At 43.3% G+C, this 23032-nt stretch overlaps 1 protein-coding gene across 1 annotated transcript; it reads left to right on the top strand.

The window, feature by feature from the left end:
- The first annotated feature begins 356 nt into the window (after positions 1-356).
- On the top strand, positions 357-20318 carry LOC142246827 (vomeronasal type-2 receptor 26-like). The gene is made up of 3 exons (XM_075319954.1): positions 357-574; positions 15229-15482; positions 19393-20318. Exons 1-3 carry the CDS (start codon positions 357-359, stop codon positions 20316-20318), a joined length of 1398 nt encoding a protein of 465 aa, XP_075176069.1.
- Positions 20319-23032: the final 2714 nt, after the last annotated feature.

Genomic DNA, 23032 nt, shown 5'->3' with positions numbered 1-23032 from the left:
CACCTCCTTCCTTCCGCATAGCGGCCGGGAGGCAGGTAAGGAGAGCTTCCTCGTTCCTGCGGCGTCACACATACCGATGTGTGCTGCCGCAGGAACGACGAACTACATCGTTACTGCTGCAGTAACGATAATCGAGAATGGACCCCCATGTCACCGATGAGCGATTTTGCACGTTTTTGCAATGATGCAAAATCGCTTATCGGTGTCACACGCAACGGCATCGCTAATGCGGCCGGATGTGCGTCACGAATTCCGTGACCCCAACGACTCCGCATTAGCGATGTCGTAGCGTGTAAAGCCCGCTTAAGTCCTTATTCTCTCTGAGATTCCATAAAGCCCTTTTTTCCTCAACAGAGATGTTATTCTGCCTGTTATTACCTATTTTAAGGGCGCGTATATCCCTACAGACGGAATCAAAGAAGATCTGGACCACGGGAAAAATCGCTTGTTACACTCGATTTTCTGGATTTGAAGATTTCCTTATTGAATTCAAGAATTGTGACAGATCTGTTCCGGAAACCCACTTCAACAAACAGCCTTTTGCACTATTCAAGTTTCCACCCAGCGCACCAACGTAAAGGAATCCCGACGGGCCAATTCCTTCATCTTCGAAGGAATTGCAGCAGGGATGAAGATTTCTACACACAATCCCTGGATCTGACGAAGATATTTTTGGCAAGAGGATATCCTAAAAAGGTAATTTCCCAGGCCTTTCAACATTCTGTGTGCAGGGAAAGGAGAGATGTACTAGCTAAACAAGGCCGTCAAAATAGAGCAGAATACAAGACCAGTGTCATCACTGTTTACAATAATCAATGGTCGGATTTGCGCCATATATGACAGAAAAACTGGGGAATCTTGCAAAGTGAACAAGCTTTGACCAAGCATATTTCTGACATGCCGGGCATGGTGGCTAGGAGGGCAAGAAATCTCAAGGACTCTCTTACAGCTAGTAATTTTTGCAGACCCACAAAAAGAACTGATGGGGGTTCTTTGGTTGAAGGCTCCTATCCCTGTGGAAACTGTAGTATTTGCTCTCTCATGTTGGCTAGGGATCTAATTTTCTGTACTATGTTTCCATCCCTACAGAGACCTCGGGGCTTTTTCAATTGTCGGACCAAAAATTTGGTCTATGGACTCATTTGCGGATGCCCTAAAATATATGTCGGACAGACGGGACAAGAGCTCAGAAAACGGACCCAGCAGCATTTATCCACTATTGGAACAGCAAAAACGGACCTGGAAAAAGGAAAAACGATATCATCAGTGGCAATGCACTTTTTGAAGGAGCATGGCGGGCGGACATCCAATATAAGGATTCTTGGACTGGAAAGAATCAAAACCAACATTAGAGGTGGGAATACCACCCTGGATCTACTTAGACGTGAATCGGCCTGGATTTTCCAGCTAAACTGTCTTGCTCCATTTGGTATAAACGAGGACCTTTTATTTACGGGGTTGTATAAACAGAGGTGATGATGTTCCCTCCTCTTGGACTTTGGGTTGTTTTGTGTGGTGTTGGGAGTGTCTATAAATTCCATATTTGCTCCCATCTTTACAATCATAACCAAATGTTTTTCTTCTATCTGGGCCTTAAAAGAATTTATGCTTGCATGTAAAATTAAATTTATATATGGGTATTTTTTTCCCCTTATAAGGGATGCTCATTTATTCCTTTCTTTGAAGATAGGTATATCCTATTATATATAGATATTCCTTGTACTATCCATGCTCTTTGGATTATATGGGCCCAGATGAAAGAAAAGAAAAAGAATCTATGTTTACACTATTTCAAACCATATATATTCCTTGCTTTGTATATCCTGAGGTGGCTCCACTCCACATACATCTGGTACCCTTGTTAATGATCTACTCTTATGTATTTCTTATATAAATTACTCCTTCTTTTAAAAAAAATCGGAACTTATAAGTTCTTTTGTCTCCTTGTATGGCGGCCGCCATCTTTTTGGAGTCCCGCGCATGCGCGGTACCCGAATATATCCAGAAATCCCTTTCCTCTTCCTGATTGAACGCTAGCGTGCATGTGACTTCCTTGACGCCGGGGACATGCCAAACGCGGCGCTTTTGACTATCAGGATGATCTGCAAACAGCTGTTAAGGTAATTGTTGGGTTATTTAGTACCCTAGCTTTCTATGTGGGCAAACTCTACCCCTGACGAAGCTGTCCCAGGTGACAGCGATACGCGTGGGGAACCTCTTATCCCACCCTGGTTACCATATGGATCTTGATTATTGGTAAATCCAGCATGGGCTGGTAACTCTGCTATATCAGGGATCCTTATATATTACCATTGTGGCAACTAATGTTGACATCTGATATTGGTCCTGTAGTTTATGTGGATGTGGCAATTGTTATGCTTTTGTGCAAATAGTTTCTGCTGCTTATCCTAATATGCCAATAACCATGTTACCTCTCTAGGATCCCTTTCATATTGTATGCAGCCCCATAAGGATAGCCTCTTTTTCTGTGACCATTTATATTACCAGGGGGATGTTTTATCCCTTACAAGGGATAAACAAAGCTCATAGAGGCTTGTTTGTATGCCTTTTTAAGTGTTTTTAACATGTTTGTGTCCACTTGATTGTCTGTTGTATAATAAAGACCCTTTGTACATTTCTACAGGTTTATCCCTTGTTTTTGCACACCATCTTTCTCTCCATATACAGTTAGGTCCAGAAATATTTGGACAGTGACACAATTTTCGCGAGTTGGGCTCTGCATGCCACCACATTGGATTTGAAATGAAACCTCTACAACAGAATTCAAGTGCAGATTGTAACATTTAATTTGAAGGTTTGAACAAAAATATCTGATAGAAATTGTAGGAATTGTACACATTTCTTTACAAACACTCCACATTTTAGGAGGTCAAAAGTAATTGGACAAATAATCCAAACCCAAACCAAATATTTTTATTTTCAATATTTTGTTGCGAATCCTTTGGAGGCAATCACTGCCTTAAGTCTGGAACCCATGGACATCACCAAACGCTGGGTTTCCTCCTTCTTAATGCTTTGCCAGGCCTTTACAGCCGCAGCCTTCAGGTCTTGCTTGTTTGTGGGTCTTCCCGTCTTAAGTCTGGATTTGAGCAAGTGAAATGCATGCTCAATTGGGTTAAGATCTGGTGATTGACTTGGCCATTGCAGAATGTTCCACTTTTTTGCACTCATGAACTCCTGGGTAGCTTTGGCTGTATGCTTGGGGTCATTGTTCATCTGTACTATGAAGCGCCGTCCGATCAACTTTGCGGCATTTGGCTGAATCTGGGCTGAAAGTATATCCCGGTACACTTCAGAATTCATCCGGCTACTCTTGTCTGCTGTTATGTCATCAATAAACACAAGTGACCCAGTGCCATTGAAAGCCATGCATGCCCATGCCATCACGTTGCCGCCACCATGTTTTACAGAGGATGTGGTGTGCCTTGGATCATGTGCCGTTCCCTTTCTTCTCCAAACTTTTTTCTTCCCATCATTCTGGTACAGGTTGATCTTGGTCTCATCTGTCCATAGAATACTTTTCCAGAACTGAGCTGGCTTCATGAGGTGTTTTTCAGCAAATTTAACTCTGGCCTGTCTATTTTTGTAATTGATGAATGGTTTGCATCTAGATGTGAACCCTTTGTATTTACTTTCATGGAGTCTTTTCTTTACTGTTGACTTAGAGACAGATACACCTACTTCACTGAGAGTGTTTTGGACTTCAGTTGATGTTGTGAACGGGTTCTTCTTCACCAAAGAAAGTATGCGGTGATCATCCACCACTGTTGTCACCCGTGGACGCCCAGGCCTTTTTGAGTTCCCAAGCTCACCAGTCAATTCCTTTTTTCTCAGAATGTACCCGACTGTTGATTTTGCTACTCCAAGCATGTCTGCTATCTCTCTGATGGATTTTTTCTTTTTTTTCAGCCTCAGGATGTTCTGCTTCACCTCAATTGAGAGTTCCTTAGACCGCATGTTGTCTGGTCACAGCAACAGCTTCCAAATGCAAAACCACACACCTGTAATCAACCCCAGACCTTTTAACTACTTCATTGATTATAGGTTAACGAGGGAGATGCCTTCAGAGTTAATTGCAGCCCTTAGAGTCCCTTGTCCAATTACTTTTGGTCCCTTGAAAAAGAGGAGGCTATGCATTACAGAGCTATAATTCCTAAACCCTTTCTCCGATTTGGATGTGAAAACTCTCATATTGCAGCTGGGAGTGTGCACTTTCAGCCCATATTATATATATAATTGTATTTCTGAACATGTTTTTGTAAACAGCTAAAATAACAAAACTTGTGTCACTGTCCAAATATTTCTGGACCTAACTGTACGTGTTAAAATTGGTGTGTTGAGGTGATCCCTGGCTTTTTTCTATTATTGGATTACCAAAATCCTGTAGGTGGTGCCCTCCCTATGTTTTACTGCAATGTTGGAGGGCATTTTTGCAAGATATAGTTTAGTGTAAACATTTGGGAACCCTTTGCAAACTGTTATTGTGAACAGTTAAGCAAGTTGAAAATGAAATGATCTCTAAAAGGCATAAAGTTAAAGATGACAATTCCTTTTTAATTTAGGCAAAAACAAAAAATATTGTTATCTTTTATAATTTCAAGTGAACAACAACGGACAATGGTCCGATGCAAAGTTTTCTGCACTTTGCATGTTTAATGCATAGCAGCACCTACATTGGCAAGTACCACAGCTTGCAAATGCTTTATGTAGCAGCCAAAAATTTTCATTTCCATGCATTCTTCCCTAGATACGTCTTCCAGTGTGAGTTTCCTTGCTCGTTTTGCATGCACTACTCTTCCTTGGAGATGTCTTCCAGTTCTGTGAGAATCCTAGCTCATCCTGCAGTTACTGCTCTTCTTTGGAGATGTCTTCCACTTCTGTGAGATTCCTGGCTCCTCTTTCAATGCACTGCTGTTCCTTGGAGATGTCTTACAGTTCTGTGAGGATCCTGGCTCATCTTGCATGCACTGCTCTACCTTGGAGACGTCTTCCAGTTCTGTGAGAATCCAGAATTGTCTTGCATGCACTGCTGTTTTGAGGCCTAGGCACAGCTTTTCAATTATGTTCAGATCAGGGGACTTTGAGGGCCATTGTAAAACCTTGGCACCTTTTGAGGTCATCCATTGTGGACTTTGACATGTGTTTAGGATCATTATCTACTTGCAGAGGCCATCCTCTTTTCTCTTCTTATCTCCTCTTTTCCTCTTCAGCTTTGTTACAATTGGTGTCATGGTTGCATCAAGAATTTGTTGAAATTTCGTTGAATCCATTCTTCCCTACACCAGTGAAATGTTCCCACTGCCATTGGCTGCAACTCAACCCCAAAGTATGAATGATCCAACTTTATGCTTGGCAACATGTTATTTTCCTGAAATTCTGTGCCCTTTTTTCTTCACACATACCTTTGATCCTTGTAGCCAGAGTTCTATTTTAACCTCATCGGTCCACAGGACTTGATTCCAAAATGTGTCAGGCTTGTTTAGATTTTGCTTGCATATTTCCGATGCTCAATTTTATGGTGAGGTTGCCGGACAGGTTTTCTTCTGCTGACTTTTCCATATTTGTGCAGGTGTCTATGAACAGTAGAACAATGTACCACAACTTCAGAGCCTGATAAATCTTCCTGAAGGTCTTTTGCAGTCACACAAGGGTTCTGATTTGTCTCTCTAGCAATTTTTTTGAAGAGGTCACACAGCTGCTTATAAAAACCCATGACTGCTGTTTTTTTTGGCAAGGTAAGAGAAGGCTGTTTTTTTTTCATAAAGCTGTGAAATTTGCATCACTGGCCCCTTTCCTAATGATAATTGGGAACAAGCCATAACCCTTACAGACTAATTAAGGTCTGAATCCTTGGTTAAAGTCATTGGAGAACACTAATCTCCAATGGTGCCCACACTTTTGTATCATGACTAAGACCGTGTAATATGGTCGAAACGCGGCGCTAGTCATTTTTCCCCTGCTTAGGGGATGTCTGTACCTACCTTCATACGTGTGCACATGGAATAAACCATAAGGAAATTTATATTGAAGAGTGCCTTCTTTCCTGCGCTGGATCTCATCTCACACACTTTTGTATCAGCCCATTTTTCTTGTTGAGATTTTTAAAATGTAAAAAATGAAAGTATTTTTTTAATAATATTAATAATAATAATAATAATAATAATAATAATAATATAATAGAAAAGTGTCATATTTAACTTTATGCCTTTTTGAAATAATTTAATCGTCAACTTGCTTAACTGTTCACAATAACAGTAATTTTGACCGGAGGGCCCAAACGTTTACATCCCACTGTATGGGCAATGAAGGACATGGGTGCCAAAATTGGCAATGCTATTTCAGGATAGGAGCAAGAATAGAGGACATTTTTACAGGATTGAGGACATTATTACATAATGGAGGACCTTATTACAGGATTGGTGACATTATTACAGAATATTGGAAAGGATTGTTACAGTATTATTAGGAGAAGATGGGGGACAATACTACAAGATAGTAGCCAGCATGAGAAACATTATTACAAGATAGGGAGTAGGAATGCTAAACATTATTTTAGATTAAGGACAAGAATAGAGGACATTTTTACAGTGCAGAGGACATTATTACAGAATGGGGGACATTATTTCAGAATAGGAGCCAGAAAAAAAGGCATTATTACAAGATGGGTGTTACGGGGGGCTGTCTGATAATAACCTAAAGGAGTATCAGACAGTCAGGGTCCACCGTGCAAAGACTCTGCTGCAGACTATGGCAGAGTGCAATACCTCTGTTAACTCACAGAAGGATATAATAAGTAAGTAAAGCAATTCCTCCCTTACTTGGAGGGTGTGTGGAATGATCTCTGTTAATAATCACAGAGACAAAGGCAATGTGTGCGAAATGGCACCTACCTAGGTCCGCTCTTCTAGTGGTGCAAAAGAGATGAACAGCAGCGTAAGCCGCACAAAGCTCCTACCTGCGTTCGCTCCACTAGTGTGCGAGGACACGAACCACTAGATATGGCACCTGCCTAGGTCCGCTCTTCTAGTGGTGCAAAAGAGACGAACAGCAGCGTAAGCCGCACAAAGCTACTACCTCTGTTCGCTCCCCTAGTGTGCGAGGATACGAACAACTGCCAGACGCAGTATAAGGAACGTTACCCTAGCGGCAACGTCCACCTACGAGTCGAACCACAAGGCCCAGCCAGACCATGTGCCTCAGGCACCTGCCTATGTCCGCTCCCCTAAGAGGTAAGGATACGGACAGCAGCCGAAGCTGTAAGGTATAAGAACGCTACCCTGCCGGTAGCGCTCACCTAGCATAGACAGAGGAATGCCTAGAGGAACGCGCACAGAGCGTCTACTCTTATGCATGAACCAAGAGGACTGAGCGCCATGCGGCGTGTGTCAGGGTCTTATATAGACTCTGTGCCTCATCCAAGATGGAGGACACCAGAGCCAATCCGCTGCCAGAACGACAGGAGTGACGTCATGCTGGCCTATCACCGAGCAAGGCATCACAAGCACATGACCAGCGACCAATCGGCATAGAAGGTGTCAGAGACATGTGACCTCGTTTCAGCGATGATGTCACCCGCACATGTGCAATGGCTCCAAGATAGGACTTAGTCTCCGGCGCTCGCACATGTGCAGTAGCAAGAAATCTGGACTTAGTCTCCAGCGCTCGCACATGTGCAGTAGCAAGAAATCTGGACTTAGTCTCCAGCGCTCGCACATGTGCAGTAGCAAGAAATCTGGACTTAGTCTCCAGTGCTCGCAGCAACCGTAACAGTACCTCCCCCTCAAGGGCCCCCCTCCCGGCGATGCAGGTAATCGGCAACTGAGTCGGGAGCATGGACAGCCTCCTCAGGCTCCCAAGAGCGATGTTCCGGGCCGTAACCCTCCCAATCTATCAAGAAGAACCTGCGCCCTCTAACCATCTTAGAACCAACTATGGCTCGTACCTCATAGCTAGAGCGAGAGGAATCAGAGGCAGGAGAGTGCACTTCACGAGCGTGAGGTAAAATAGCCGGCTTTAGCAGTGAGACATGGAATTTGTCATGAATCCTAAGATGGACGGGTAACTTCAATTGGTAGACTACAGGATTTACCTGTCGAAGAACCTCATAAGGACCCAGGAAGCGAGGAGCAAATTTGACAGAGCTCACTCTAAGTCTCACGTGTTTTGCAGAGAGCCACACAAAGTCCCCTGGAGAAAAGACAGGAGCCGGGCGACGAAACCGATCGGACACCATCTTCATACGGTCCTTAGCTGCTTGGATCAACTCTTGAGTCCGATCCCAAACCTCTCTGGCATTAGTTGCCCAGTCGGCCACAAGAGGAGGAGGTGCAGCAGCGGGAAACGGTACCGGTACCCTAGGGTGTTGCCCATTATTGAGTACGAACGGTGTCTGCCCAGTGGCCTCAGCCAGCGAATTGTTAAGGGCAAATTCTGCCCAGGGTAGGAGGGAGGACCAGTTATCGTGGTTCTCAGCAACAAAGTGTCGAAGGTATATAATCATAGATTCATTGGTATGCTCAACCAAACCATTGGTCTCCGGATGGTATGCCGAAGAGAGATTCAACTCAATTTGCAGAAGGCTACAAAGATCTCGCCAGAAACGGGAAGTAAATTGAGGGCCTCTATCACAAATGATACGATCTGGCATCCCGTGAAGCCTAAAGACATGCTTGAGGAATAGTTTGGCTAGTACCCTGGAAGATGGGATTCTCGATAACGGTACGAGATGAACCATCCGGGAGAAATGGTCCGTAATGACCGACACAAATCTATGTCCCTGTGAACATGGAAGATCACCCACAAAGTCCATGCCTACCACCTCCCATGGTCTATCTGGCACTGGTAAAGGATGCAAGAGCCCAGCCGGTCTCTGCCGTAATGGACGGTTGCGAGCACACGAGTAGCAGGAACCGACATATCTCTTGACGTGGCTGGCTAAGTGTGGCCACCAATACCACCTCTCCAGTAACTCTCGTGTCCGCCTAATACCAAAATGCCCACCCACCTTTGAGGTGTGGGCCCATGACAGTATATCATTCTGTCGATCAGGCGGAACAAAGGTCTTGCCCGGTGGGATTTGGTCTAATGTCACAGGGGAGAGCGTATGAAAAACCCTGGAGGGAAGGATAAGACGAGGTTCGTCAATCTCTTCCTGGGTAGAAAGCATAGAGCGAGACAGGGCGTATGCCTTGTTATTCTTACTCCCAGACAGATAGTTGATGGAGAAGTGAAAGCGGGAGAAAAACAAGGACCAGCGGGCTTGGCGAGGATTCAGACGCTGAGCGGTTTGTAAGTACGTCAGATTCTTATGGTCTGTATAGACCTGGAAAGGATGTTTCGCTCCTTCCAGCAAGTGACGCCACTCCTCCAAGGCTAATCTCAAGGCGAGCAGTTCCCTATCCCCAATGGTATAGTTTCTCTCTGCCGGTGAAAAGGTTTTCGCAAAGAAGAAACATGGCCTTTTTCTACCTGTACCGTTCTTTTGATACAAGACCGCACCAGCACCCACTGAAGAGGCTTCGACCTCTAAGAGGAAGGGCTTACTCTCATCGGGTCTTTGAAGAACGGGAGCAGTTGAAAAGTGTCTTTTTACTGCCTCAAAAGCCTGAGATGTCTCAGTAGACCAGGCTTTGGGATTAGCACCTTTCTTAGTCAAGGCCACCAAAGGGGCCACCAAAGTAGAAAAATGGGGTATGAACTGCCTGTAATAATTTATGAATCCTAAGAAGCGTTGCACCGCCTTCAAGGAATGAGGTTCGGACCATTGCAGGACAGCAGAGAGCTTCGCAGGATCCATAGGCAGGCCCTCTTGTGAGATAATGTAACCCAAAAAAGGCAATGAGGACTGCTCGAATACACATTTCTCGAGTTTAGCAAACAATGAGTGCTCCCTTAAACAGGAAAGGACACGAACGACATCCTGACGATGAGTCTCCAGATCAGGAGAAAAAATCAGGATGTCGTCCAGATACACCACTACTGAGGATAACAGTAAATCCCTGAACACATCGTTTACGAAGTCCTGAAATACTGCGGGTGCATTACATAACCCAAAAGGCATGACGAGGTATTCATAGTGACCGTCTCGGGTGTTAAAAGCGGTCTTCCATTCGTCACCCTTTCGAATTCGTACCAAGTTATACGCACCCCGCAGATCCAACTTCGTAAAAACTTGAGCTCCTCTCAGTCTGTCAAAGAGCTCCGAAATTAAAGGTAATGGGTATTTGTTCTTTATTGTGATTGCGTTGAGACCCCTGTAATCTATGCAGGGACGCAAATCACCTTCTTTCTTCCGAACAAAGAAAAACCCAGCTCCCGCAGGAGAGACAGACTTACGAATGAACCCCTTCTCTAAACTCTCTCTTATATAGGTCGACATGGCCTCCGACTCAGGTATCGACAGGGGCTAAACCCTGCCTTTAGGTGGAACCGAACCTGGGATAAGGTCTATGGCACAGTCATACGGCCTATGGGGTGGAAGAACCTCAGCACCCTGTTTGGAGAACACGTCAGCGAAATCCAGATAGGGTGTAGGTATGGGAGAGAGATCAGTAGATGCAACCGCAATGACCTTAGGTGGTAAGGGAAGACATCGGGACTGACATTTCGAACCCCAACTAATAATGCTGTCAGACTCCCAGTCAATGTGAGGAGCATGAGTCCGAAGCCATGGGAGACCCAGAAGGACGTCGTCTATACCCTCAGGCAAAACAAGAAAAGAAATCTCCTCTATGTGACCCTGAGATAGGGAAAGGCGCAAGGGAACTGTCCTCAATGTAATGGAGTCAGACAACATAGTTCCATTAACAACACGGACAGCAATAGGCGCCTCTAACATGATAGAGGGAATATTGTGTCCCTTTACAAATCCTGAGGACACAAAAGTCCCGTCAGCTCCGGAATCCACAAAAGCCATAATAGGCCATGTATTCTCAGATAACGAGAGCTGACCTGGGATACAACACTTAGAGGGTGCAGAAGACGTCTCTAGTAACCCCCCTCTAATGGTTACTAGGCCAGGGAGTTTCCCTGACGACTAGGACACTTGTTGGCATAGTGCCCAGCCTGACGACATACGTAACATATAGGAGGACCAGACTTGCGTAGTCTGGAAGACGTATGACCTAACTCCATAGGAGTGGGAGATGTTTCAGATGCTGAGGAAGATGGTAGTGGACCCTCAACAACTGGAATAGCCCGATGCTTAGGGCGTGAGGAAGAGACCTCGAGTCTACGTTCCTTATGGCGTACATCGATCCTCGTTGCTACTGTGATCAAGTCCTCCAGAGAAGCAGGGACCTCACGAGTAGCAAGAGCATCCTTGACATAGCCTGCCAACCCTCTCCAGAAGATAGGAATCAACACCTTCTCTGGCCAATCTAGTTCTGCCACCAGAGTTCTAAAAGCAATGGCATAAGAACTAGTGGATACTGAACCCTGAGATAGATCTAACAGTCTCAGGGCCGCATCATGGGTAACCTGCGGAGCCATGAATACCGCCTTAAGAGCATCAAGAAAGTCTTGATGTCTCAGAGTAACCACATCAGAGCGCTCCCATAGGGGAGTCGCCCATTCTAAGGCTTTGTCCTGAAGTAAGGAGATGATAAAGCCTACTCTGGACCTCTCCGTAGAGAAGCGAGAAGAGTTGACCTCTAGGTGTATCTGACACTGACTAATGAAACCACGACATGATCTGGCATCGCCAGAATATCTGTTTGGCAGAGCAAGTCGAGGATCATGTGCAGATGTCACCATGGTCTGAGGTTTATCCTCTATACTCTTGAGCCGTGACTCAAGTACTTGTATGTAACGGTGTAACTGCTGATATTCTGCCATAACTGCCAGACCCTTGGCTCAGCCCTAATGTTACGGGGGGCTGTCTGATAATAACCTAAAGGAGTATCAGACAGTCAGGGTCCACCGTGCAAAGACTCTGCTGCAGACTATGGCAGAGTGCAATACCTCTGTTAACTCACAGAAGGATATAATAAGTAAGTAAAGCAATTCCTCCCTTACTTGGAGGGTGTGTGGAATGATCTCTGTTAATAATCACAGAGACAAAGGCAATGTGTGCGAAATGGCACCTACCTAGGTCCGCTCTTCTAGTGGTGCAAAAGAGACGAACAGCAGCGTAAGCCGCACAAAGCTCCTACCTGCGTTCGCTCCACTAGTGTGCGAGGACACGAACCACAAGATATGGCACCTGCCTAGGTCCGCTCTTCTAGTGGTGCAAAAGAGACGAACAGCAGCGTAAGCCGCACAAAGCTCCTACCTCTGTTCGCTCCCCTAGTGTGCGAGGATACGAACAACTGCCAGACGCAGTATAAGGAACGTTACCCTAGCGGCAACGTCCACCTACGAGTCGAACCACAAGGCCCAGCCAGACCATGTGCCTCAGGCACCTGCCTATGTCCGCTCCCCTAAGAGGTAAGGATACGGACAGCAGCCGAAGCTGTAAGGTATAAGAACGCTACCCTGCCGGTAGCGCTCACCTAGCATAGACAGAGGAATGCCTAGAGGAACGCGCACAGAGCGTCTACTCTTATGCATGAACCAAGAGGACTGAGCGCCATGCGGCGTGTGTCAGGGTCTTATATAGACTCTGTGCCTCATCCAAGATGGAGGACACCAGAGCCAATCCGCTGCCAGAACGACAGGAGTGACGTCATGCTGGCCTATCACCGAGCAAGGCATCACAAGCACATGACCAGCGACCAATCGGCATAGAAGGTGTCAGAGACATGTGACCTCGTGTCAGCGATGATGTCACCCGCACATGTGCAATGGCTCCAAGATAGGACTTAGTCTCCGGCGCTCGCACATGTGCAGTAGCAAGAAATCTGGACTTAGTCTCCAGCGCTCGCACATGTGCAGTAGCAAGAAATCTGGACTTAGTCTCCAGCGCTCGCACATGTGCAGTAGCAAGAAATCTGGACTTAGTCTCCAGTGCTCGCAGCAACCGTAACAATGGGCGACAATATTACAGGACATAGTCTAGAATGAGGAATATCTGAAGCATAATTGCTGTAGTAGGCCATTTGGGAGACATTAATATAGTATGAGGTCAATTTGAGAACAATATTACTGTATAGGGCTAGAATAGGGGACACGTTTATTCCATAATGGGAGACATTAATAGTATTCCCCATTTTGGGATATTCATTATTAGAGATTTGGTTCGCTTAACCGGACCGAAAAAGGGGTACATTCACTGAACATTTATCGAACAAAACTTAGAACCTTTATCTAACCTTTCCAAACCCCATTGAGTTCAGTGTGAGGCCATACATAAGGCACTGAAAACACTTTTAGGGGGTCAAGAGCTTCCAAAAAAAGCAAAACTATGTTTTACAGTGCAGCACCACTGTTTTGGCATAGCCATTAGCTTCCTAGGCTATTGACAGAATAAATACAGAGGAGAATGAGAGACAGGTGTAGGGCTGGTGCTCCCATACCCCTTCCAGTACAGACAAGAGAAAACTTTGAGACCTATCTAGTAGTCTCAACATTCAAAATAATTTCAGGAAGACAGCAGTACAGTAGCATCAATTGCTTCCCTTCCCATGGGGCATTAAAAGAGCTGGGAGGTATGTTCGATGCTACACACAGGCTGTTGGTTGGCCTTTTAATTTGAAAACTTAAAACATGCCTGAGCGACAGTTGTAGGCCTTTCGTCCCAGAAGCCTGACACTACCCACAAGATACAGCTTTGACACCCATTTTGAAGTCTCGACATTCCGAATCCTTTCAGGCAGACAGCAGTACAGTAGCATTAATTGCCCCCTGCCCATAGGACATTAAAAGAGCAGGGAGATGTGGTATATACATCACAATGGCTGTGGAACGGCAATACAAATTGCAAAATGAAGACATGCTACAGTGACCGGTGTAGGTCTTTTGGTCCCAGAAAACTGCCATAACCCAGAAGACATAACTTTGACACCTATTGACATATTGACACGTGATTGGCTGCAGCAACATCCACAAATAAAGTTAAGAAAAAAAGAGTTGAGCCCAAAAGCCTTCTCCCAGTCCACAGTGCCCACCTGTTCCACTAATTTTACACATACCCACATCAGATACTATGTTAATACTATACAAAAGCTGAAAATGCTATTAAAAAGCATTTTTGGAAATGCAGCTACCGTTTGGGGGGAGAAATTGAACAAAAATGAATATTACCAACTTTTGGTGGAAAATGCTTGGGGTTACTGAGCCTGAATGAACAAGCTCAGGCTCGTAACAAATTTGAAATTGGCGAACCTTTACCAAACAGGTTCGCTCATCTCTAATCATTATTAATTAATAAGTTATACAGCCAGAATTTGGGTCATACCAACTATATCAAAGCAAACAAGGTGTTTGCTATTATTGTATGGGGGCAGAAATGATGTACGTTACTAATAGTGATGTGCAAATAGTGAAATATTTGAGTTCAGATTATTCATTTCAATTATTTCAGACTATTCATGTATTCGTCATGAATAACAAATCTAATGCAAGTCAATGGGAAACTCAAGTAATTTTTTGGCATACCCTCCCAGGATGTCGGGTTGTAAAAATGCTGAAACGGATATTAAAGTGCTGAAAATAAATGGGAAAAGCATCGGGAAGATGCCTGGATGCATCTATTTGTGATAACCGGCGCAGCTAAAGTAGAAAGCTGTGGGCTGCATCCCACAGCTGTATGTTTATCTTGACAGGTTATCAAAAATAGAGGCTCCCCAACAACGTGTTTTTTTTAAAAATTATTTAAATAGATAATAAAAATTTTATGTGGGCTTCTGTCCATTTTTTATATCTAGCACAGATAAAGCAGACCGCTGGGCACTGATATTCTCAGGCTGGGAGAGTCTCTGGTTATTGGACCCTCCTCTGCTTAAAAATAGCAGCCCACAGCAGACCCAAATATGGTGCATCCATTAGATGAGCCAATTGTGGTGCTTTACCAGGCTCATCCTGATTGACCTGGTGTGATGGCAATCGGGGTAATATATGGAGTAGATGTTAGCTGTGATTTGTCAAAAACCACAGCTGCCATCAAGCCGTGGGTTGGTAATGGAGAGGTGTCTATGAGATCCCCGCCCATTACCAACCCTGATAGTAAAGAGAACAAAAAATACAAACACACAAGATTACTTTATTTTAAATAATAAAGAAACCATACCCTCTTTAACCAATTTATTAACGCCCAAAACACCCCCACAGATATGATGGCTCTGCTACATCCAAAAGCTGCAGTGATGGAAAACGCAAATGGTCACTGCAACTACCGGAATACACTGAGAACTTGGCTGTGAGAAGCAGTGATGTCAGTCAGGTTACCAGAGTTCACAGCCGGGTTCCGATGGTATCAAGTGTGACCACTTGTGAACCTGCTGCCGGATTGCGGGATACAACAGCACAGCAATCAGGCAGTCTGGTCACCGGGGTTCATACTCTTGGATTCACCACTGCCCTCAGTAAACTTAAATAAACAGCCACTGGATCTGGTATACAGATAAATTGTTCAAAATAGCAGGGTACCATCAGTAAACTTAGTTGAAAGCACTGCCAGATTACAAATCACTAGTGCGACCGCACTTAGAATACTGTGTACAATTCTGGTCACCGATATATAAGAAGGACATAGCTGAACTAGAGAGGGTGCAGAGAAGAGCGACCAAGATTATTAGAGGAATGGGTGGGCTGCAACACCAAGACAGGTTATTAAACTTGGGGTTATTTAGTTTGGAAAAACGAAGGCTTAGGGGGGATCTAATCACAATGTATAAACATATGAGGGGACAGTACAGAGACCTTTCCAAAGATCTTTTTACACCTAGGCCTGTGACTGGAACACGGGGGCATCCGCTACGTCTTGAGGAAAGAAGGTTTAATCATAATCACAGACGAGGATTCTTTACTATACGAGCAGTGAGACTATGGAACTCTCTGCCGCATGATGTTGTAATGAGTGATTCACTACTAACATTAAGCAGAGCCTGGACGCCTTTCTTGAAAAATTTAATATTACCAGTTATGTATACTAGATTTTATGACAGGGTGTTGATCCAGGGAACTAGTCTGATTGCCGGATGTGGAGTCAGGAAGGAAATTTTTTCCCCATTGGAACTTGTTTGCCACATTGTTTTTTTTTTGCCTTCCTCTGGATCAACATGTTAGGCTACGGGTTGAACAAGATGGACTTAGAGCCTCCCTTCAACCTTAAAAACTATGATACTATGATACTATGATGATACTATGATAGATTGCAAGACTGCTGTACAGCTGTGTCCCACAATCCAACAGTCTGGCAATCCAGCAGCGAGTTTAATGCAGTTCACTGAGACAATTGGAGGAGCCCACGAGCGTGAACATGCTATTGTATTTTCATCTAGTCGCATTTAATTGTTCTTGCCCCTATATATACCGTGTTATTGCCTTCCCGATATTATATTTATTGATACTTGCAGCAGGATTTGTTCATGTCTAACTTAGGGGTGCTTCACACATAGTGAGATCGCTACCGAAATCGCTGCTACGTCACGGTTTTGGTGACGCAACAGTGACCTCATTAGTGATCTTGTTGTATGTGACACTGAGCAGCGATCTGGCCCCTGCTGTGAGATCGCTGCTCGTTACACACAGCCCTGGTTCGTTTTCTTCAAAGGCGCTCTCCCGCTGTGACGCACACATCGCTGTGTGTGACAGCGAGAGAGCGACGAAATGAAGCGAGCAGAGAGCAGGAGCCGGCATCTGGCAGCTGCGGTAATCTGTAACCAAGATAAACATCGTGTAATCAAGGGAAGCCCTTTCCCTGGTTACCCGATATTTACCTTCGTTACCAGCCTCCGCCGCTCTCGCTGCCAGTGCCGGCTCCTGCTCTCTGCACATGTAGCTGCAGTACACATCGGGTTAATTAACCCGATGAGTACTGTAGCTAGGAGAGCAAGGAGCCAGCGCTAAGCAGTGTGCACGGCTCCCTGCTCTCTGCACATGTAGCAACGTTATGATCGCTGCTGCGTTGCTGTGTTTGACAGCTAAGCAGCGATCATAACAGCGACTTACAAGGTCGCTGTTACGTCACAGAAAATGGTGACGTAACAGCGACGTCGTTGTCCCTGTTGCTATGTGTGAACCCAGCCTTAGTTTTGTACCAATTGGTTTTAGATGTTGCTATCTTATTGTTTGCTGTCCAATAAAGTATTGCATATTATTGGTTTATTGTGGTGTGTTTAATTTATGTTGGTGCGTTTTCCTGGTTCTCATGGACTCTCGTGACCTGACTGCCAGATTGCTGGACTGTCAGATTGTGGGACATGGTGGCACAGCAGTCCAACAGTCTGGAAATTGTGAATCTTGGAAACCTTTAAAAGCACTTTAAGGGAGCCTTTAAGTTTCTGTATTTCCCAACTGTTGGAAAAAGTTCAAAGTACAATACAGTGCAAAGTATAATAAAACAAAAACAAAGGGCTGTCAAAATTTTGAAGGCTGAAGATACAGAAATAGCATTTCAGGAGTATAAAATTCTTAATAGGAAATGTAAAAGATAAATCGAGCTAGCAAAATTAGCTACTGAAACAAATATTGTCAAAAACATTAAAATAAACCTTAAAATCTGTATATAAATCAATCATCAAAGGAAAAAAAGATGGTATCAGCCCCACAAAAGTATATAACAGGATAATTATGGAGCACAAAGAAAAGTCTGAGATATTAAACAGGCACTTTTCATTAGTGTTCACAAAGGAACTGACTGTTCTAAATATTATTAAACAAGTCCTCCCAGTATAAATAATATAACACAAGAAGTACACCTGCGATTGAGTAAATTAATCATTGACAAATTCCCCAAGCAAGATGTTGAAGGAATTGAGCTCAGTAATTGACAGACCGCTGTATCTTATCTTCTTAGACTCTCTTGTAACAGGGTTAGATAGTTATATAGTTACATAGATTGAAAAAAGACCTAGGTTGGCACCTCAGGATTGGAGAATGGCTGGCAATGTACATTGAGTACTGCTGCTCAGCTTACTTGTATCCAAATTACCCAAGTCCTTCTCCTGTTCTGTAGTCCTGAGTTTACTTCCATTTAATGTATATGCAGCTATAGGATTACTCCGTCCTAGGTGCATTACTTTACATTTATCAACATTAAGTCTCATTTGCCAAGTGTCTGCCCATTCAGACATCTTATCCAGATCATTTTGTAATATTATACTATCAAGGTCCATTTTTTTAATATCCTACATAGTTTGGTGTCTGCAAGACTGACAAGTACTGAGTTTACATTAAAGTGCTTAGTTTTTTCTATGAGATATTTTTATATGTTATCAATAGGCTTATTTTCTTTAATCGGGAAGCCAAGACTTACAATTTGTCTTTATAGGATCTAGAACACCATAGGTGCTTGTACATCTGTCAAATATATTGCTTGGGTACCAGGTATAAATTTTACAACTTGGCTTATAGGACACTATTTACATCACTGAATGTCATTCTGTAGATCACAGAAAGTCAGAGACTAACTTCCTGTCTATACATTAGTTCATATACTGCACTGGTTCTGAGACTAGCAATCACATAACCCAATTTATCATATTGAAATAGAAGAATATAAATGTAACTGCAAACATTAGATTTTTTTATATTTTGTTTCAACAAGTCATATGCGTTATCACTTGGTTTTCTAACAGTAGACATAGATGGTGTATTAAGACATAGCTTACTGCTGTTTATGCCACATTTTTAAATATATGGTTTATCCTGGCAAAAAGACCAAACTTTTTTTCGGAAAAATTCAACAAAGCTCTATGTGCCAGATCCTGTAGTTATTAGAAAGAGCATAATTGTAAATCAAGTAAAAAGATCTCAAGTAAAGATGAGCGAACCTGAAAGGTAAAGTTCTGTATTTGTATTAAACACAGACTTTACCAAAAAACTGTTCAATTTCGGAGTTCGGGTGCTTTACGTATACTGACCACTCACTCAAACATCGCTGTAGTTGGGTCCACTCGGTGCTCAGCTCAGTCGGAGTCACTTGCAGTATTTGAATGGCTCACACTGGTGGTAACAACAGCATTATCAGTTGTAATGTGCACACCCCCAAAAAATGGAAAACCCCTCCTCAAGAAGTGTTCTCTTTATGGCTGGCTGTATGTGGGCAGAGAGCCAAACTGCCCAATTAGTGACTTCTATTGGGGTTAAAGTCCAGTCCGGGTAACAAACCAAACTTTTTCCAAATTCCGGCTGAGCTAGCTGAACCCGGACTTCCACAGGTTCGCTCATCTCTAATGTCTAGGTCTACAAAAAGTTTAAAAACTTACAGATTATAAAAATTCATAAAAACTGAAGTTTGCAGCTTATTTTTCTTTTAAATTCTTCTTTTAGACAAGAGATCATGCATCAGGTGTCCAAGAGACCAGTGGACAAATGACAACAATCAATGTACACCAAAGGAGACTGACTATTTATCATACTCCAACGACTCAATAACTCTCACAATATCTATCATTGTTATTTTTCTTTTTCTCAAGACTTCTGTCATCTTGGGAATCTTCACTTTATTTAGAGATACACCAGTTGTAAGAGCAACTAACCAAAGCTTAAGCTTCTTCTTGCTTGTCTCCATTATGTTAAGCTTTCTCTGTATTTTTTTGTTCCTGGGTCACCCTACACATGTCACCTGTATGCTTCGTCAGACTTTATTCGGGATCATCTTCTCAGTAGCCATCTCTTCTATTCTGGCTAAAACCATCATGGTCTACATGGCCTTCAAAGCCACCAAGCCCGGAAGCAAATGTAGAAAATTTATTGGAGTGAAGATCACCAACTGTTTAGTGTTTGTTTGTTCAATTATCCAAGTTGTCCTTTGCATTTTCTGGTTATCTACTGCACCGCCATTCCCAGAAAACAACTTTGACTTGTATGCCGACAAAATCATTCTTCAGTGTAACGAAGGGTCAATAATGGCATTTTCCATCATCCTTGGTTACATAGGCTTTCTTGCTGCCATTAGTTTCGTGGTGGCTTTTCTGGCAAGGAATTTGCCAGATAGTTTCAATGAAGCTAAAAACATCACGTTCAGCATGCTGGTGGTCTGCAGCGTCTGGGTGGCTTTTATTCCAGCCTATTTAAGTGTAACTGGAATAAGTACAGTTCTAGTAGAGATATTTGCTATATTGTCTTCAAATGTTGGCATTTTAGTTTGTATATTTTATCCTAAATGTTATATTATTATACTAAAACCAGACTTAAATTCAAAGGACAATTTGTTAAAAAAACATAAATATGGTAGAGAAAATAAAACCACATAAATATTAGTAATTTAATGTATTCAGATACTTTCAATGTGTAGTTTTCTTTACTTTTATAGTGACCAATTATTCAATTTACATTTTAGATCATTAATAGAATTTAGAAATTGGTGAGCAATGAAATGCTTGGGTGCTCGTTAGTTGAGTTGAGCAGGTCAGACTCTCTGAAAGGTCTCAACGCGAGTTACGAGAATAATGGAGGTCAATGATTGGGCAGCTCCAAAAGAAAGGAAAGAGGTGCACTGCAATTAGATAATACTCAAAGTGCTCAAATGCTCACAATGCTAGAAATACAATGAGACACATGAAAAAAGACTAAGCCACAACTGGAGCACTCCACCAGAATAATAAAAATCAAAAAAGATTTTTTCAAACAAAACATTTAAAACCACCTAAAATGTAAACAACACAATAACCAAACCATGCAGGAGATAGTCAGCCTGAAGATATAAAAGTGTAATATTGCACATACTAGAATAATGTGGATTTGGAAATTAGGCATTCCGGCTCTCCGTCCACACACAGTCAGACACAAACAGAGCATTTTCAGGGGAGATGTTTTTTCTTTCCTTTTGATACACTAAAGTCAAAGAGATGTTTCAACCCCAGTGAGAGCCATTCGAAGACTGTGGATGTCTCTCACTGGGGTGTCTGCACATATCATGCAGTGAAGCAAGCCTGTGCTTTTTTGTTGGTGTTTTATGGACGTCAGGGCACCTGTGATACTCGGCCGAGCACTGCGAGTACACAAGAACCCAAATGCTCGATTGATTACCAAACAATGGCGAGCATACTCACTCAACACTGTTAGAATTCTGTTATGTATAATCAATTGTTTCAACATTTTTGAACAGTGAAAACCTTTAATAGAAAATACATTCAATAGATCTATTAGACACCTAATGAACATCTTCCATTATTTTAGGCAAATTCTGAAAATAGAACAAATTACTACAGATGAGAGAAGCCAAAGTTTGGTGTTCTGTGTTCGTATCAAACACACACTTTACAAAAAAGACAGAGTTCGAGTGCTTTACGTATACAAACCACTCTCATCGCTGTGCTCGAGTACGCTGGGTGCTGAGCTCAGTGCCAGCCACTTGCATTGTTTGAATGGCTCACACTGGTGGTAACAAAAGCATAATCAGATGTAGTGTGCACCCCCCAAAAATGGAAAAACCCTGCCCACTCGCCCCCGGCAATGATCTGTTTATGGCTGTCTACATTTTGCTCAAAAATTTTGTGTGCAAATTGCCTCTTCAGAAAGGAAGAAGACTTGAACTACTACTGAAAGTAACAATCCTAGAAGTCAATATCGAGTCTTTAACAAACTTTGTCATATAACAGTATAAAAGCCAATTCATAATTCCCCCGCCTAAGTGCAAAGCATAAAATCTGATTTGTCTCTCTGAAGAGGCAAATTGCTTCTTCAGAGAGGAAGAAGTCTTGAATAGAGATGAGCGAATACCCCGCGGTTCGGTTCATCAAACCGAACATTTGGTACAATCACCAAACCTTTATCAAACTAAACTTCGAACCTTTATTAAATCTTTCAAAAACCCATTTGTTGTAATGGGAGGCTAAATATCAGGCACAGAAAACACCTTTAGAGGGGTTGAAAAGCTTCCAAAACAGGAAAAATATATGTTTTACAGTCCAGCATCATTGTTTTGACGTAGCCATTAGCTTCCTAGGCTATTGACAGAAGAAATATAGAGGTGAATTAGAGACAGGTGTAGGGCTGGTGCTCCCATTCCCCTGCCAGTACAGACAACACACAACTTAGAGACCTATGTAGTAGTCTGGACATTAAAAATCCTTCCAGGGATCCAGTGGTACTGTTAAGGGTTGGCGGCATAGAAGAAGGCTGGTACATAGAATTCTAGGCCTACCCGTAATCCAACCTGCTATGGATAGAATATAGCTGCTAAGAGCCTCGAGAGTTGGTCGGACAACTGCAGACTGCAGTGTAATTAGGCTCAAATTAACAGGGTGCTTAACTGTCAGTGTTAATAGCACACTCACTCTATTATGAGCAACCATGAGGTTAGGTGACCTTCGTGGTTGAGAAGGAGCGCCAATAAAACTAACAGAAGTATGGATGTAGCAGAGTCACACCATGCAAATCTGCAGGTTCAAACCAATGGCTCGCTTAACCAGTGCAGCCGCCTAATAAAGTAAAGGTATGGATAACAGTACGCTTAAGCAGAGCAGTTATACTGGTAAAGGAAAAGAAGGCTCCGGAACAACAGTGGCTACACCAGCACTGTCACCGCCACTAGGCTTGTTGGTATCAGTGCTACACCACACAGACATCGGCTGTTACTACCAGGTAGTGATTAGATTAGAGATCAGCCGAAGAGATGTTCACGCCGCAAGGCAAGCAAAGACTGAGCGCCGTCTGCGTCTGCGGTGTCCCTATATAACCTAAGCACCATCTAGACCCAGTTTATGCCAAATTAGCATAGCTGACGTCCAACGGCCAATTCAAGGAAGCCACAACATTGGGGCAGCTGACGTCCAATGGCCAATCAAGGGAAGCTACGTCATCAGGGCAGCTGATGTCCAATGGCCAATCGAAGATGCCACGTCATACGCATGCACATTGGCCACGGAGTCAGACTCAGGAAAAGACTCGGCCCGTGTGTTACGAGGGAACCGGCGGATTAGGACCAGGGGGTATATATCCCAATCGCCAGTCGGGGCCCACCGTG

The sequence above is a fragment of the Anomaloglossus baeobatrachus genome, chromosome 1, assembly GCF_048569485.1.
Source record: "Anomaloglossus baeobatrachus isolate aAnoBae1 chromosome 1, aAnoBae1.hap1, whole genome shotgun sequence".
Taxonomy (NCBI): Eukaryota; Metazoa; Chordata; class Amphibia; order Anura; family Aromobatidae; genus Anomaloglossus; species Anomaloglossus baeobatrachus.
This window is presented reverse-complemented; position numbering and strand designations above follow the sequence as displayed.

What these genes read in the sequence shown, in the direction of transcription:
- LOC142246827 (XM_075319954.1), top strand. Translation starts at nt 357, where the DNA reads ATGTTATTCTGCCTGTTATTACCTATTTTAAGGGCGCGTATATCCCTA. An exon ending in TTTCCACCCAGCGCACCAAC is followed by an intron (nt 575 to 15,228) that starts GTAAAGGAATCC and finishes ACACCCCCACAG; the next exon opens with ATATGATGGCTCTGCTACAT. An exon ending in TGGATTCACCACTGCCCTCA is followed by an intron (nt 15,483 to 19,392) that starts GTAAACTTAAAT and finishes TTCTTCTTTTAG; the next exon opens with ACAAGAGATCATGCATCAGG.